At 41.4% G+C, this 17,132-nt stretch overlaps 1 protein-coding gene across 2 annotated transcripts in view; it reads left to right on the top strand.

Annotated features, from left to right (window-relative positions):
- The window catches only part of adgrg2 (adhesion G protein-coupled receptor G2), a 35,459-nt gene that overhangs the window by 16,777 nt on the left and 1,550 nt on the right, over window positions 1–17,132 (top strand). For both annotated transcript variants that reach the window (XM_023950251.1, XM_023950250.1), the window contains 23 exons: window positions 572–683; window positions 1,943–2,001; window positions 2,091–2,138; window positions 2,216–2,283; window positions 2,363–2,406; window positions 2,517–2,541; window positions 2,613–2,647; window positions 2,759–2,883; window positions 2,956–3,073; window positions 6,289–10,328; window positions 10,422–10,501; window positions 10,584–10,720; window positions 10,792–10,924; window positions 11,640–11,792; window positions 13,077–13,211; window positions 13,354–13,396; window positions 13,473–13,576; window positions 13,660–13,784; window positions 13,853–14,121; window positions 14,199–14,298; window positions 14,869–15,155; window positions 15,225–15,326; window positions 17,014–17,130. In XM_023950251.1, the coding sequence (XP_023806019.1) occupies window positions 572–683; window positions 1,943–2,001; window positions 2,091–2,138; window positions 2,216–2,283; window positions 2,363–2,406; window positions 2,517–2,541; window positions 2,613–2,647; window positions 2,759–2,883; window positions 2,956–3,073; window positions 6,289–10,328; window positions 10,422–10,501; window positions 10,584–10,720; window positions 10,792–10,924; window positions 11,640–11,792; window positions 13,077–13,211; window positions 13,354–13,396; window positions 13,473–13,576; window positions 13,660–13,784; window positions 13,853–14,121; window positions 14,199–14,298; window positions 14,869–15,155; window positions 15,225–15,326; window positions 17,014–17,130 (6,459 nt within the window). The remainder of the gene's footprint in view (window positions 1–571; window positions 684–1,942; window positions 2,002–2,090; window positions 2,139–2,215; window positions 2,284–2,362; window positions 2,407–2,516; window positions 2,542–2,612; window positions 2,648–2,758; window positions 2,884–2,955; window positions 3,074–6,288; window positions 10,329–10,421; window positions 10,502–10,583; window positions 10,721–10,791; window positions 10,925–11,639; window positions 11,793–13,076; window positions 13,212–13,353; window positions 13,397–13,472; window positions 13,577–13,659; window positions 13,785–13,852; window positions 14,122–14,198; window positions 14,299–14,868; window positions 15,156–15,224; window positions 15,327–17,013; window positions 17,131–17,132) is intronic.

Raw genomic sequence — 17,132 nt, 5'->3', positions numbered from 1 at the left:
TAGGTGGCTTTGTGATTTGCATATTGTTTTTTTCAAAGTAAAAATGTTAAATGAAAATGTCCCAATCCCCCGTTGGCAGGTTCCCACAGAGCAGACAAAGTTCTCTCAGCAAAAGAAATAAAACTTAACAAGAAGGCAGAAGCTCCAGTCACCTGCAGGTTCAAAGCCAGGTCTCAAAACTCCAGTTTAAGTCCTTCTGAGTCCTTAAACGTCACATTTAACAGGTTCAAACAAAATGCCCTGTCAGTGTCGGCATATCCGAGCTGCAGACTGCAGCTTTGCATGATAGTGAGACAGAAACCTCCACAGCTCCGGCTTTAGTTTACGTCTGAGCTGCTCCAACGCCAGTTTTCGCACACAAACTACTGTTTGCTGTCTGTTTGTGATACAATAGGGAAACTCTTCTCATCTTATTTGCATCCAGCGAATATGATGTAAGAACAGGGATCAGGCATGCAAACACATGCAGAGTGGATTCAGCTGGAATTCAGTCAAAATCATGTTAAAACAACCAAGTGATTGAAAAAAGGAAACCGGTTCAGTCCGTTTACACTGTTTTCTTTGGTTCCAGGTCAGAATCTTTGTAAGGGTTTGTCGCCATCTACAGGCAGATTTGTGACATGCATGTCCACGTCTTCTCTGGAAGACATCTGTCGCTCCAACGCTCACTCCAGCATCACATGGTGAGCAGAAAACCTTTGCTTTTTTAACCTGTATTATAGGATTTTGTCAGGCTAATCAGGTGGGTTGTCATGGTTACCGACATTGTAAGGTTGTTGGTAGGACTATAAACAAGGCAAGTGTTGGCCCGTGAGGTAAAAGAGATCTTTCTGATGGCATACGTTCTGCTTTTGTTTAGTTGAGCATTTTCTCAAGTGTTGACGGAATCAGCTGTGTAAATAACAGAAGCGTCCACTTCCTGTGGATTAAACATGCAGGATTACTGCAGGTCTTTGTTAGGCATGAATACGACCCATCGGCTCCTCCAAGCATCTTCTGCCAAAAGCTGCAGCTGCTTCATGTGTGTGCTTCCATTACGAAGGACTGGAAAAACGTTATATACATATCTAATCAATTTAGAGTAAAACATACACTGGATGGGAAAAAAGAAATAAACAAGTTCATAAAAAGTATAGTTCTTTATGCTGACATGTATTTAAATTCATGTTTGGCTGTATTTCTGCCTCCGGCTGAATCATTGATTACTATATAATTGAACTGTGTTCTGATCAGCATTGGATCTTTTTTCTGTCTTGTTAAAAAACCTTGCTAACTTCAGACGAGATGGATCCCTCACAGACCCATGATCCCAGATTCACAGATCCATGATCCCAGATCCCAGATTCACAGATCTGTGATCCCAGATTCACAGATCCATGATCCCAGATCCCAGATTCACAGATCTGTGATCCCAGATTCACAGATCTGTGATCCCAGATTCACAGATCCATGATCCCAGATTCACAGATCCATGATCCCAGATTCACAGATCCATGATCCCAGATTCACAGATCCATGATCTATAATCACAAATTGTCAGATTTTCACTTTTATGGAGCTGAATTCTTGGAAAAGCTTTGGATACAGTTACTGATCAACATTCACAGCTGGCTTTGCAGAAATGATCCACCAGAGATCACTGTTGTCTGGTTGAGATCAAACTTTGCCAACATTTAGTGAATGTACTCAGTCTGATCACAAACCATCATTATTATACAGAACAAAGTAGGGTGTGAAAAAGTAAAATTATGGTAAAAAATAGTCACAAAAACAAATATTTATGTGATAAAATACATTTTATGAGTTAAAGATAAAACGCAGTAGATCAACAGAAACATGCTGAAAAAAGACATACATTAATATAGTTATTATTGGATGTTTGGTGTAATTTACATGCGTTTGGCTGTCAATCATCTCAACCTGAACGACATGTGTTCTGCAGCTCCGTCCTGGAGCCGGACTTTCAGCCGCTCTCTAAACCCGGGTCCTCCTCCTGCAGTAGTATGTATCTGACCCCCCCCCCCCCCCCCCCCCCTTGATCCCTAATCTCAGATGAATGCATTTCTGTAAACCTGTCGTCTGTGCCTTAGAGCCTGCGCCTCGCTTCTGTGACTGCGCTGCTTTCTGCAAATCTACAAGTAAGAAAAAAAACAGCACAAAAACGTCCTGAAGCTGCAAACTCAGGTCATATATGACTTTTTTACTTTGCCTTTAGGTCATTTTTATGCCATGAAACTCAACATTAGCAAAGAAAATCTCACGGTTGAGACCCTCAAAGAAATGGTTAGTCTATCTTAATGAACACATTTCTTTTGAATAGAGAGAAATACAACATGTAGTGTGACTGACTTTGTTTCTGCAGTTCTTACAGCCTCCTCTGGCCGGTTCGTGTTCATCTCTGTCACCGTAAGTCTCTAAATGATTTATGCACTAATATAATTGTTGTTAGACATGCTAAATCATTTGGCATCTTAATGTTAAATATGAAATAAATGTGAGAACCTTCTTGTCCTCAGGTGCCATATGATGCTGAAATACCAGGTAAATTGGACCGATTTCAGGATTAAGCTGTGAACTGACCTGTTATTTATGGGCAATTTTTCCTTATCTAGGCCATTCGATTGGAATGTCATGGAACATCGGAAAGGTACGAGTCCTGTTCTGTCTTTCTATGGGCTCATGAGCAAAAGGGCTTTATTCTGAAATCTTCAGCGCAGTTTAAAGGAGCAGCATTAAAGGGCCCCCGTCTGCTCTCCAGGTTACACAGCTGCATGGTGACTGTGGAGATGTCTGGACCGGTGGACGAATGCGCCCTCAAACAGACTGTGCAGACAATCATGGACAAACAAAACCTTCAGATTGAAATGCCCCTCACTCGCATGAGTTAGTCAGCATGTTTTCCCCATTAGACCCCTAAGGTATTTGCCGCTGACTGGGTTGTCTGTGCCCCCTCAGTGGTGTGCGGTCCTGCTGGTTCGTCTCTGCAAACATTACTGGAGTCCAACTACACCTGGGTGACCAGTGACCTGCAGTCCTCAGACATGTGCCAGGCCGACCCCACCCTGCCTCTGTGGTAAAACTCTGAACAAAGTCTGCCTTTTTCTTGAGAAAAAGGTTTTTGCTGCTTTACCTCAATGACTGACAGTGTGAGTTTTCCCGTCAGCGTGTCTCTGTCACTGACGGCGATTCCAGGATGATGAATGGCTGTTTTTGGTCGAAAAATGACCTCCGTCTGTTTTAAGTTCAGAATCCTGGCAGGTCATTCCAATACCTTAATTTTTCTGGAAACTGTTGGCATTTAAGAGGTTTTAAGGTTACACATTTGACCTGAACTACATTAAAGGTTTAAAGTAACAAATAGATATTCCACGTTGTCAGCTGCAAAGGCAAATGCAGTTTAAAATCTATGGAAAAAGTGCATTCAAAGTGGTCCTAGAATTGATCCTTGTGGTACACCTTTGGTAATGGAAAGAATAAAATTTGCCTAACAGATGATCTTTCCTAGCATGGCAACACATCCCAACAAATGCCGATTCCACACACATGAACAGCTCTGATCTGAGGATCTGCTGTTGTATTTCACTGGGCTGCAGCCACTAACTGTTGGTGGCTCTATGTTCTGGGAGTAGAACCTCAGTTTAGTTTGTGTGGATCAGAATATCCTTATCAAAGAGAAATTAGTTGTCAGTGGGAAAATACAAACATAGGAGCTTTAATATTTTTAAAATAATCACAAATTAGTTGCACCCCTAGCCAAACTCTGCAAAAAGACCTTTGAATTTTCATTCTGGAAAAAACTGTATTTTGTGTGTGTTGTTTTACTTCCAAACTGGTTCCACTTCCACAAATGGCCGATCTGTTTATGGCGTTGCTCAAGAACCCGTTACCAAGCAAAGGAATGGAGAGTATGTTTGAGGAAATACAATCTGTCAAATTCGATTTATGACACATTTACAGCCACCAACCTGACAGACGTGCTTCTTCACTGCGGTCCATCAAATCGCTGGTGTTCATCAAGCACCGTCTTTAAGAGCCAGCAGCTGGTGTTAAGTGACGGAAGGAAAATATCTGGTTCTAAGATCCAAGATCCGAGCTAGAAGTGGAACCAGCTGAGTAGAAAAGGGTTAGTCAGTGTCGGCAGGAGGCTGCTGACCTAGAAAGCTACAGTGTGGGAGATCAAGACAAAGAGACGAAGGGAAGAATCTGGCAGATGAAGGGTTAATGTTTGTAACTCTGGGCAAGTTTTAACCCAGATTCTGCTAATAAGTTGAGGAACATTTGTGCAGCACCGGTTTAGCTTGTTTCCGTGTAACATTTAGTGCTAACTCACATGTTTGAGACAAAAGCTGCTGTTGTTTGTTCTTGTGGATGTGGTGCTTTGGCTGGGTACTGTTTCATTCTCTGAGGACATGTTCCTCAGTTCCCTCTGTGTCAAAACAGGAAGATAAAAACTGATCCCTCAGAACAGCCCTGGCCTGGAGGGATTACCGCTTTCAGGGGTGTGGGGGTCTTTGTGTCTGTTCTTTCTCGGTTCTTGACGCCCAAGTTTGTTATTTCCACGGAGGCTGTTGACCGACCTGTGATCTTCAGTATCAGTTATCAGTTTGATAACTTTAAAATAAACCAATCCTTTGTGAAATTTGAATCAAGACTTAAAAGGAGCGACACCGCAGGTCGTTTCTACCTTCTGCCATCAGACTTCACAACCTTAGCTGCTCCCAGTGAACCACGTTAATCAACATCGTCGACTCTGTCCTATCTTACCCTGTGCAATAACCGATCATATGATCATCCTGTGCAATATTTTGGAATGTATGCGTATATATTGTGTATACAGTGATCCCTTGATTATCGCGGGGGTTACGTTCCAAATAGAACCCGTGATAAGCGAAACCCGTGAAGTGGAAACCTTTATTTTTTTTACAATTATTATACAATGAAATTCACTATTATACATTGAAAAGAAAGAACAAACCATTTAACAGGCTAAATCAATTGTTTTTTAAAAAATAAAAGTACTTTAGAAACGTTTTTTCAACAAATAACTTGTGTAGTGTGCTGTCAAATAATAATTTCAATCATCGATAAAAACAAAAGGCTTTAAATTGCGGAGATTAGCCCCGCCCACCGCGACCCGAGTGGATTAAACGGAGGAAAATTTAAAATGATTATGAAAAAAATAAAAAAGTACAGTGGGACAGAGTGACTCCGGTCTTCTTTTTCACTGCTCTTCATACTGAGCCGCTGCATCCTCTGCAGCGTTTTTTCCTTTTGAAGCCCGCGGTGCAGCTGCAGGTGTGTTTGTTCGGGAGAGGAACATAGTGATAGGCAGTTGTTGTCGCTCTTTTTTCTTCTTTGCTAAAGACCCTCTTACACCGACATGCCCCTATCGATTATGTTGGAGAACTGTAATGAACGGCTCATCAAAGGGTCCCATTCTTGAGCTACTCGCTGAGTGACTTTTTAGCCAATCAGAATGCAGAACACAATGCACAATCCAAATCCGTGAAGTAGCGAAACCGTGAAAAGTAAACCGTGATATAGCAAGGGATCACTGTATAGGTGTTTATACTTACTCCATAGTCTTTTTCTTCAGACACAAATCAGACACAGCTGGTCGTCTCGAAGACCAGGAGAAAACTGAGAGGTGACGGAGCCTTCTCAGTCTTCGGACCAAATATCTGGAACGAATTGCCCCTGTACCTCAGACAGATAGACTCACTTAGTATTTTTAAATCTGCTCTTAAAACATATTTTTTCACTTTGGCTTTTAACTGAGTTGGAATCCGGACCTATTTTATGTGTTTTATGCTTTATATTTTCATGTGCTTTTATTAATTTTTGTGTTGTTCAGCACTTCGGTGAACCTTGTTCTGTTTAAAGTACTTTATAAATAAAGTTGAGTTGAGTTGAGTTCTTTTACATACTGCTCTCTGTTCCTGTACTGCTGCCGCAATAAGGAAATTTCCCCATCGTGGGACTAATAAAGGATTATCTTATCTTATCTTATCTTATCTTAAAATTATGATGTTATTTTTAAAAATGATAGTGTCGGAAAATTGTCGGTAGATTGGCCACAAAAGCAATAATTGTATATATTTTTAAGAACGGTGCTCTTGGAGCAGCTGTAAGTTCTAGTTTATATATATTTTACATTTTTATTTAAAAGTATGTTTGTTAGGATAGGCTCCGCGACCCCGTGACCCCTAAAGGGCTGTTACAGGTTCAGAAATGGATGGACAGTTTGTTTGTTACCCAAAGTGAGTTGTAACCTTTGTTCTTCTGCAGTGAGGCTGGAGAGACACTGGCTGTTCTCCTGACTGACATTTGCCCTCCACAGCTACACAAAACACAACCTCCAAGTCAGAGCACCACATCTCCTGAACCCACACTGAACAACACAACAAACACACAGACCACGACCCTTTCAACACATCTGACCTCTAAACCATCAGCAACATCACAACCAGTCCTGCAAACAAACACAGACAGCATCCCAACAGCACATAAAAATGTAGCTAACACTACTCCTCTGCCCCCCCCACACACACCAACCACAGATGAAGGCTTAACCAAAACTCCTAATCAAACAACTGTGTCACAATCAACAAGAGAACACAATAAACAGTCACAAACAATTGCTGATTCAACTGCTGATATCAACACAACAGATCCAAACGACTTCACAACAGGGGACAAGACCAGCTCTTCCGTAGAAACTGGACCTATTTTGTCTCAACATTACACAACACAAAGTACTATCCCATCTCTGAATAACAACTACACAACAGAAAAAAATGAGATGACAACAAGCAAGGATTACACACAACATAAGAATGTAACACAAACCAGCAACAATTCCCAAATATTCAGTACAACTAAAACCAGCAACGAGTCAACAGAAGAGCACACTGCAGCTGCTGCCACAAGCAAACACACAACAATAGGAAATGCTGCCACGCAAGCTAACAATGATTTAGTTCACACCACAGCTACACCCAGCAACATGAACACAACACCCTACAGTACAACACCCAGCAACACGAACACAACACTCTACAGTACAACACCCAGCAACATGAACACAACACCCTACAGTGCAATACCCGGCAACATGAACACAACACCCTACAGTACAACACCGAGCAACATGAACACAACACCCTACAGTACAACACCCAGCAACAAGAACACAACACCCTACAGTGCAACACCCGGCAACATAAACACAACACCCTACAGTACAACACTGAGCAACATGAACACAACACCCTACAGTACAACACCCAGCAACAAGAACACAACACCCTACAGTACAACACCCGGCAACATGAACACAACACCCTACAGTACAACACCAAGCAACATGAACACAACACCCTACAGTGCAACACCCGGCAACATAAACACAACACCCTACAGTGCAACACCAAGCAACATGAACACAACACCCTACAGTGCAACACCCGGCAACATGAACACAACTCCCTACAGTACAACACCGAACAACAATGAAACATCATCAAAAGGTACAACACAAAGCAACAATGACACAACACTTTACACTAAAACACACGGAAAGAATAACACAATTAATGCAACAACAGCTCTTGAGAGAAGTGCCTCCACAGTCCCTGTTGCATCAACAACTAGTATTATTAATGGTACTATTCACCCAACAGTCACAAAAAGTTACACAATGCCACAAAGTAGCTCAGGAGCAACTGAAACAGCAACTACCACACTCGTCCCCCTGGCCAGTTATACACATTCACAACAATCCACTTCAACAAAAGTACCCTTTAATCGCACAGGTGTGTACAACAAAACTGAAAGCTACACAACAAATGGTCCTTTTACCCCTCGCAGTCACACAACACAAAATGACACCTCCACTACTAATATTAGTTACACAGGAGTCCAATTTCTAACTACAACAATCAGAAATTCCTCAACATTACATGGAACTACAACCAAAATGTACAACACAACTAAAAATTCATCTGAAATCACTGATGAATACATAAAACCTAGCAACGCAACGCCACCAAACAACAACTCTCTATCAGAACCCACAAGCCCACCACCGGATTACAAATCGACAACAGAATATAATTATACAACCCTGAATAAAACACCTAATACCATAACAGCTTACACAACTGCATACCCTGAAACAACAGCCACACAAAATCACACAACTGTCCACAATTTTACAAACCATAGCAACAATAGTGCACTATACAGCAATTTAGTAACAGCAGAAAAAATTAGTACACTCGCCCCAACAGCCAGTCACACAGACTCACAACAGATGGGTGACAATTACACACAAGAGAACAATGGAAAAACCAGCAAATACACAACTGGAGTTTCAACCCCTCCAAACTCGACAAAACACAATAATGTAACTAGCTTTAACAGCTACACAACAGTAAACAATTTAACTATAAAACATGACATTTCCATCACAACTAGCCAAATCAGTACAGTGACACACAACACTACCACATTTATTAACAAGTACACAACAACTGAAAGTCCTACATCCATAAGCAAAAACCTTAACACTGAAAGCAATACCACTACACCAAGAAACATTTACACAAAAGGGTACTACACAACAGGAAACAATGACACAACACCCAGTAACAATCTTACAACTTATGTTACAACACTCAGCAGCAACTACACAACAGGGGACAGCACAATGCTCGACAGTGATAACACAATTTTTGATAGTAAAACAACAGGAATACAAAATTACACAACAGCTCACAATTTCAGCAATGTCAGCAACGAACGTGCACTATACACTACACTCACCCCAACACGCAGTTACACAGACTCAGAACACACTACTTTAATAAGTACCAATTACACACAAGAGTATAATGAAAGTAAAGAAACAAGCAAATACACAACAGAGTCCATTACAACACCCAACAGTGATACTTCAACTTTTAACAATGACCCAACAGCAACACAAAATTACACAACAGCTCACAATTTCAGCAATGCCGGTAACTCAAGTGTACTATACAACACTTCAACAACTGAAACAATAAGTACTACACTCACCCCAACAACAAGTTACACAGACTCAAAACACACTACTTTATTGAGTACCAATTACACACAAGAGTATAATGAAAGTAGAGAAGCTAGCAAGTACACAACATCCAACAGCGATACCACAACTTTTAACAGTGACCCAACAGCAACACAAAATAACACAACAGCTCACAATTTCAGCAATGCCAGTAACAAAAGCGCACTATACAACAGTTCAACAACTGAAACAATAAGTTCTACACTCACCCCAACAACCAGTTACACAGACTCACAACACACTACTTTTTTGAGTACCAATTACACACAAGAGTATAATGGAAGTCAAGACACAAGCAGCTACACAACAATTAATTCATTTACAACTGAGAATGACCCAAAACAAAATGTTTCAACTCCTTTAAACAGCTACACAACAGTAAATGTTGCAATCCAAAGACAAAACCCCACAACAACTTACAATACAACCACAAACTACAACAATTTCACAAAACCTGCAAATCTAACTTTAATCAGCAAAAATGTCCCCACTGATGATACGACAAGAAACAGTTCGACAACCAAATATGACACAACAGGAAAAAGTAACACAACAGTATATGCTACAACACCTAGTAATAACCTTACAACAAGAAATCATACACTGGACAGCAGTCCCCTAACACACAGTACAACAAGAGCCAGTAGCAGTTACACAATAGTATACAACACAACAACCACCAACAATCCTCCAACTACATATGAGACAACAACACACACACACAGCAGTAACTCCACAGTCAACAACACAACAACAGCATTTCTTGGCAGCGATGACACAGCTGACAATGAGACAATGGCCAACAGCGGTTACACGACCCCTGCACCTGCTCTTACTTCTGATTGTCCAAATAAGACAATCACTTGCAGTCAAACGGTTGCACCCACCAGTACACCACAGCACTTCACAAAAACAGTCAGCATCAACACAACTGTGTCCCCAGCTGCTACACAGAAGTTTGAAACCATGCCTACAAAAGACTCCAATGTAGACATTTTGAAGTCCAATCATACAACTGAGCCCCCCCAGGTTTCAATGAGTAAGCAAACCACCGACACAACCACAGTCAACACAAACATGTACTTCACAATAAATGGAGGGAGCATTCACAAAACCACAAAAACAGGAGTCAACGCACCTCTAACAACTACAATCACCACCAATCCAGCCACAGCAAGCACAACCACGGCAAAAGCTGCAAATGCTGTTACATCTAGTACGTAAAATGAAGACATTTCTTTGTTTTGTTTCCAAAGTGAAAAAATAAAACCTAAATTTTGAGATGGATGTTCTTTATTGACTCATCAAGATACACCCAGTAAAGAAGAGGCCCAACTAAATACTCTGTCAAACATTACTAAAGATCCTTCTCAGCTCAACGTCTCTCAGGTAAAGTGTCTGCAAAGCTAAGAGATTCAAATGAGGTTTGTCAATTTTAGTTTTGCTTTGTGACTAATCTTTTTTTTTTTAGATCTCTGATGTGGTGAAGGCCCTGGATGAAGCCCTGAAGGGCCCTTCTATCTCCAAAGCCATTGGACAAAAGGCTCTTGAAGTCATTAGCAACCTTCTGGATGCTAATTTATCAGCTCTTTCTGGATCCTCTAACAGGTGTGAAGAGAGTTCACAGCATCACACACAAAGCTGGCTTGGTTTGTGATTCCTTTAGCTCCTGATTACAGGTTAATTAGGATGGTGGAGAGGCTCGGTGTTGTGCTGGAAGTCAGTGGAGACACAGAAACCCTCTCAACATCGTCACTAGAGCTGACGGTCAGAACCGTGGATGGGACAAACTTTGTGGAAACGTCTTTTCAGGTAACTGACCTTTGGTGCTGTCAGGTCTGTGTGCTGCCCTATGAAGAGACTTCTTTCATCCACAAACAGTTTTTGGTAAATGCTGCGGCATTGTTGGCTACATCCGTGAACACCGACCTGTCCATCACTATGGGCAGGTTGTCCTTTGTGCCATGCAGTCAGTCAGTAATTACAGGCTGTTTAACCAATCACAGCACTCATGTAAATGCGTGTTTAGTGTGAGACTAATATTCCTTCAAAGTCTTGGTTTGTGGAACCATTCTGACATCATTTTTATTTTAAATGAGTACAGGAGGGTTGTTTTTTTCTTCCACGATTATTGAACCCTTGACGGCGACTGATGCAAATATGCATCAAACAGCTTCTGTTCCAAACCAAACTTAATTTAGCATCGACATCAAACTAAAAACATAATTGACATTTTTATTTTTATAACTGGAATTAAATTCAGGCGTCAACGGGAGGCAAGTTGGTGTTTGTCATCAAGTTGCAGTTTTTGCAAAAAAAAAGGCAACCTGAAACATCACATCACAAACCAGCACAGCAAAAACCAACAACATTCAGAGCAAAAGTCTGCAGGTAAATTTTACCAGGCCACTGCAGAAAAGCAAGGCAGCAATCAAGGAAATGTTCTGTAGGAATCAGTATTTGGTCAAAGAAGAGTTTGGGGTATATATTATATTTCAACCGTCTTCTGGTGTTTTTGTGCCTTCAGTTCACCCCCAGCAGCATCCGGTCCAAGAGGGCCGCCTCCTTGCCGGGGTCGGTGTTTCTGCCCAGCTCCCTCACATCTGGTCTCACTCCTAAAGAGCAGCTGAATGCCAACAGGGTCCAGTTCATGTTCTATACCAAAAACTCCTTCTTTCAGGTACATGACATCATTCATTTAATTCACTTTTACATTTTTTTAAGCTTTGAAGCATGTTATGGCTCTTATGTTTTATCATCTGTACATTTTTATCCTTTCTATCTTTTAGTCTACTCAGTGCCTTCTCAGGCTATTCACCACAGTGTTTCTGACCACCGTATATTCATCTTTGAATGTTTTTTTTTAGTCTGTTGTATTGTCTAACCAAATGTTTGAGCATTATTTGTCAAGCACCTTGTGTTCTTTACATGTCGATAAAAGGAGCACTACAAATGAAGTCCTTGCTTGGTTGTTTGTTTGGTTGTTTGGTTGGCTGGTTGTTTAGATGGTTGGTTGTTTAGTTGGTTGGTTGTTTAGTTGGTTGTTTAGATGGTTGTTTGTTTGGTTGTTTGGTTGGCTGGTTGTTTAGTTGTATGTTTGGCTGGTTGTTTACTTGGTTGGTTGTTTAGTTGGTTGTTTAGATGGTTGGTTGGTTGGTTGGTTGGTTGGTTGTATGTTTGGTTGGTTGTTTAGTTGGTCGGTTGTTTAGTTGGTTGGTTGTTTAGTTGGTTGGTTGTTTGGTTGGTTGGTTGTTTAGTTGGCTGGTTGGTTATGTAGTTGGTTGGTTGTATGTTTGGCTGGTTGGTTGTTTGGTTGGTTGGTTATGTAGTTGGTTGGTTGGTTGTTTAGTTGGTTGGTTGATTATGTAATTGGTTGGTTGTATGTTTGGCTGGTTGGTTGGTTGGTTGTTTGGTTGGTTGTTTAGTTGGTCGGTTATGTAGTTGGTTGGTTGGTTGTATGTTTGGCTGGTTGGTTGGTTGGTTGTTTAGTTGGTTGGTTGTTTAGTTGGTTGGTTGGTTGGTTATGTAGTTGGTTGGTTGTTTGGTTGGTTGGTTGGTTATGTAGTTGGTTGGTTGTATGTTTGGCTGGTTATTTATTTGGTTCGTTGGTTGTATGTTTGGCTGGTTGGTTGGTTGGTAGTTTGGTTGGTTGCTTATGTAGTTAGTTGGTTGATTGGTTGGTTGTTTAGTTGGTTGGTTGGTTATGTAGTTGGTTGGTTGTATGTTTGGCTGGTTGGTTGGTTGTTTGGTTGGTTGGTTATGTAGTTGGTTGGTTGGTTGTATGTTTGGCTGGCTGATTGGTTGGTTGGTTGGTTATTTAGTTGGTTGGTTGTTTGGTTGGTCGGTTGGTTTGTTGGTTGTTTGGCTGGCTGGTTGTTTGGTTGGTTGATTCCAACTACATGAGCTTCTAATGCTGCATTTACTGACCAAAGGCCTCTTTATCTTCTGCTTTCTGGTTTTCCAGGACATTCTTTTGAATAATCAGACCACTGTCAGTCAAATTCTGGGAACCAGTGTGGCCAACCTGTCAATAAGCAACTTGAAAGACAATATTAGTTTTACCATCAGTAACCCCAAAAACCAAAACTTCACCCCACAGGTGAGTCTTTGCTTTTGGAAAACCAATAAACACATGAATGTTGTTCAGAATATCAGAATCATTTTATATTTAATTTAGTAACAGTAAAGGCCTACAATAGAATTGGCTCCTCTTTCAATTTGATTCCTTTTTAAAATTGCAGATAACCGACGTCACCTGTGTGTTCTGGGATTATACCCTGAATGGTGAGGGCCTGTCCTATTTGTCTTAGAGGTATGCAAACTGACAGTAATCATTCAAAAATGTTTTTTTTCTGTAAAGGTGAGAAAGGAGGCTGGAGATCCGACGGCTGCTTTGTGGTCAACGTCACAGACTCCTACACAATCTGTAGCTGCAACCACCTGACCTCATTTGCAGTCCTGCTGGTGAGTGTTGGTTCGCATGCTGGTGTTCGCACCACACTGACTCATTTGATGTTTCTCCTCTTCCTCCTTGAATGTCCACACAGGATTTGTCCAGACAAGGCATCATGGACAAGCAGCATGCAGAAATTCTGACCTACATCACTTACATCGGCTGTGGAATCTCTTCCATCTTTCTGAGCATCACCCTGCTGACGTATCTGTTGTTCCCGTAAGGATCTGGTCAAAGCTGACCGTTCTTTGAGGAACATGCAGACTCTGAGGCTCTTTTCTGTGCAGGATCCTGCTCCGGGACATTCCTGCTAAGATCCTGGTCCAGCTCTCCTTGTCCCTCCTCTTGCTCAACCTGGTTTTTTTGCTGAACAGCTGGCTGTCGCTTTTCGATGCAGTCGGGCTGTGCATTAGCACTGCCTTCTTCCTGCATTACTTCCTGCTCACATCCTTCACGTGGGCGGGACTTGAGGCGCTGCACATGTACCTGAGCATCATTCGAGTGTTCACACCGTACCTCAATAAATACATGCTGAAGTTCTCACTGATGGGATGGGGTAAGAGACCCTCCTGTTGGGCTTTTTTGGTTGCTTTCTTCCTGAAGCTGATGCTGTTTCTTTGCTGTGGTTTGCAGGCATCCCTCTGATTGTGGTGGTTGTTGTGATAGCTGTTGACAAAGATAACTATGGCCCTGTGGGATTTGACAAGTACACAAACGCAACCGGGAATGACTTGTAAGACTTCAAAATGAACTTCTTTTCTGCAGATGCTTGGATTTAGTATTTTAGTGACTTAGGTTCAATAATTGAATGAAGATTCACATTAAAAACTGTAAAAAATCAGAAGTTGTAAATAGAAACCAAACCAAACATGCGATTGTTTATTTCTAATGTAAAGAAAGAAAAACTACGGAGTCAGCAAATGTCAAACGAAATTAATCGTAATTTGAGATGTTTCACTCTGACTATTTCAGGAAGGATTTTTATTTTTGAGTAAATATTTGTTCATAATTCCAGTTTTTGCACCAAATGGGTCAAATTCTTCTCACGTTTAGGTTTTTGGAAGTGTATTGACAATTATGCCCTTTAAAAAACTGCACCCTAGTGAGATGTAACCCTTACCAAACAGCCTGGAGAACGCTAAATAAATCAGTTTAGGACTCCAGGAAATGCAGCAAAGGCTGTTGGGAAAATGTGGGTTCACACTGAAGAAAGTGTGGCTAAAATCTGACAGATGGGACAAACCCTCAGTTATTGATGTGAAATGAGGAATCATTCATTGCAGTTTCATCTCTCGTCCTCCAGCTGTTGGCTGCGTAATGAGACCGCCTTCTACGTGGGCGTGGTGGCCTACTTCCTGCTGGTCTTTGTTCTGTGCTTGCTGGTCTTCATCGTGGTCATGTACCAGCTGTCCCGCATCAAGAAGCAGAACCCCCAAAATCAGTCCCCCAACAGGAGCATGATGACGGACATGCGCAGCATCATCGGCCTCGTCCTGCTGCTCGGCCTCACCTGGGGCTTCGCTCTGTTCGCCTGGGGGCCGCTCCGCTTACCGTTCTTCTACCTGTTCTCCATCTTCAACTCCCTGCTGGGTGAGTTTGTTTCTGCAGCTTTTATCCGTATGTTTGTGCTTGTTTAACGGATGAATCTCTCTGCTGCAGGTTTCTTTCTTTTTGTTTTCCACTGTGCCGTGAAGGAGAATGTCCGCAGGCAGTGGAGAATATACTTCTGCTGTGGAAAACTGCGGCTGCCGGAGAACCAAGGTGGGTTTTCTGCGTTCTGTGTTTTCCCTCAGGCTGCATGTTTGGAAGGCAGACGATCAAAGCACCTGATTTCTGCGATTTGTGCTGTGTTCATGCAGCACCTTTGGGTGCTCAGCTGAATACAAACATGTTCACTATAAATAGACCTCCAAACCCATTAGAATATTCGGAAGATGCTCCATAAATGTTAAAGAAGTCACAGATTAATGAGCTAAGGTCTCATCTTCAGCAGCCGTTTGGATTCAGAGTAAAAGCTGTTTTATGAATGAGTGGGTGTCGCGTCAGACGGAGGGTGGACTTGGAGCCAGTTGTGTTCTAAAAGCTGTTCGTCTGGATCAGAACAGCTTTTTCTGTCATGTTTCTAATGAAAACAAGTTATTTGTCTGTAATTTAGAAACAGAGGAATTCTTCACAGAAATTCAACAACTGCAGTTTGATGTTGAATAAAATCAGAACCAACAGCTTAACAGAGTCTAAACTGCTGGCTGATGAGGTTCTAGCTCAGGGATGGGCAAACTTTTGGAGTCTTGGGCCACAAAGAGTTCTAAAATTTGTCACTAGGGCCGAACCAGAGGCGTGGTGTATTTTGGTAATCCACCTCATTAGAGAAAGACATAACATAGAATCTGGTTGAAGACACACTTTCATTTTGATTGAAAACTGATATACATTAAAACAGAACATTTTTGAGTTTTGATTTTTAAACTGTTTTATTGCCAATTGCATCAATAAGTCTATGTCAGTCATGAAAAAATGCAAACTTTCATGAGGTGTTGGAATTATTGGAAAAATGATTCTCCAACTCGGAAAATGCACATGACCATAAAAGAAAAACACATCTTCCAACACCCCATGAATGCAGAGTATCTTTCTGCACCCAGACAAAGGTCAGTTTATTTGTAGAGCACCATCTATGGGTAGACACCAACATTACAGGGAAAATCAAAAATTAATATGATTTAATCCAGTTTGGGGTGACAGATCAAATAGCTTGACGGGGCGCATATGGCCCCTGGGCTGTAGTTTACCCACCCTGTTCTAGCTGAATGCTGACCTCCAATGTCTAAAGTCCCGCTCCGATCGTCCTCTGATGCTTGTCCAAAGTGTTCCCAGTGCTCTTTAAATGATGATGATGCCGTTTGTAACTAAATTCTGAAAACCTGTGTCGTTTTCTAGAACATAATTTATGCAGAGCGGCAGGAGTTCTTTAAAAATTTACCTGTAAATAGTGTGCGGGACTATTGATGTGGATGGAGCAACCCCGCCCCCTTTCCCTGCCCCGTTACTGAGAGCATGGAGAAGGGAGTATTTTCTGCTCACAAATATAGACTTTTTTTTTTCAAATAGCATTTTTTCATTTGCTTCTGATTCACAATTTAAATAAAGAAATAATTTGAATGCTAATTTTCTTTATAAATGTTCTCCATAATCAGAAAAATGTTACAAGAACATGTTAAAAACCAAAAAACTGCATTTTCATCAGCGTGGGTCTTTGCAATTTCGTTGTACCATTGTACCTAGTGAGATTGTACAATGACAATAAAGCTTTATCTTATCTCAAGTGCTGATTCCAGTAACAACCAGGAAAATGTTTTCTTTTGGAGACTAGAAACGTTGTTGGTCAAGAAAGTGTCGAACAGTGTTTTTGTGTAAACACGGACCGTGCTTTGCATTGTTTGTGTCACAGATTGGAGCCGCAAAGCCACCAACAACAAAAAGAACACATCCGTGGCCACGGCAACCACCTCAAACCCCATGTCCACCTCTCGCGGTTCTGTCATCAGTGACGTCACCAACAGCAGCGGT

Source organism: Oryzias latipes, chromosome 20, assembly GCF_002234675.1.
Source record: "Oryzias latipes chromosome 20, ASM223467v1".
NCBI classification, from domain to species: Eukaryota; Metazoa; Chordata; class Actinopteri; order Beloniformes; family Adrianichthyidae; genus Oryzias; species Oryzias latipes.
The sequence above is the reverse complement of the archived record's forward strand: the minus strand, read 5'-3'. Positions and strand labels throughout refer to the sequence as shown.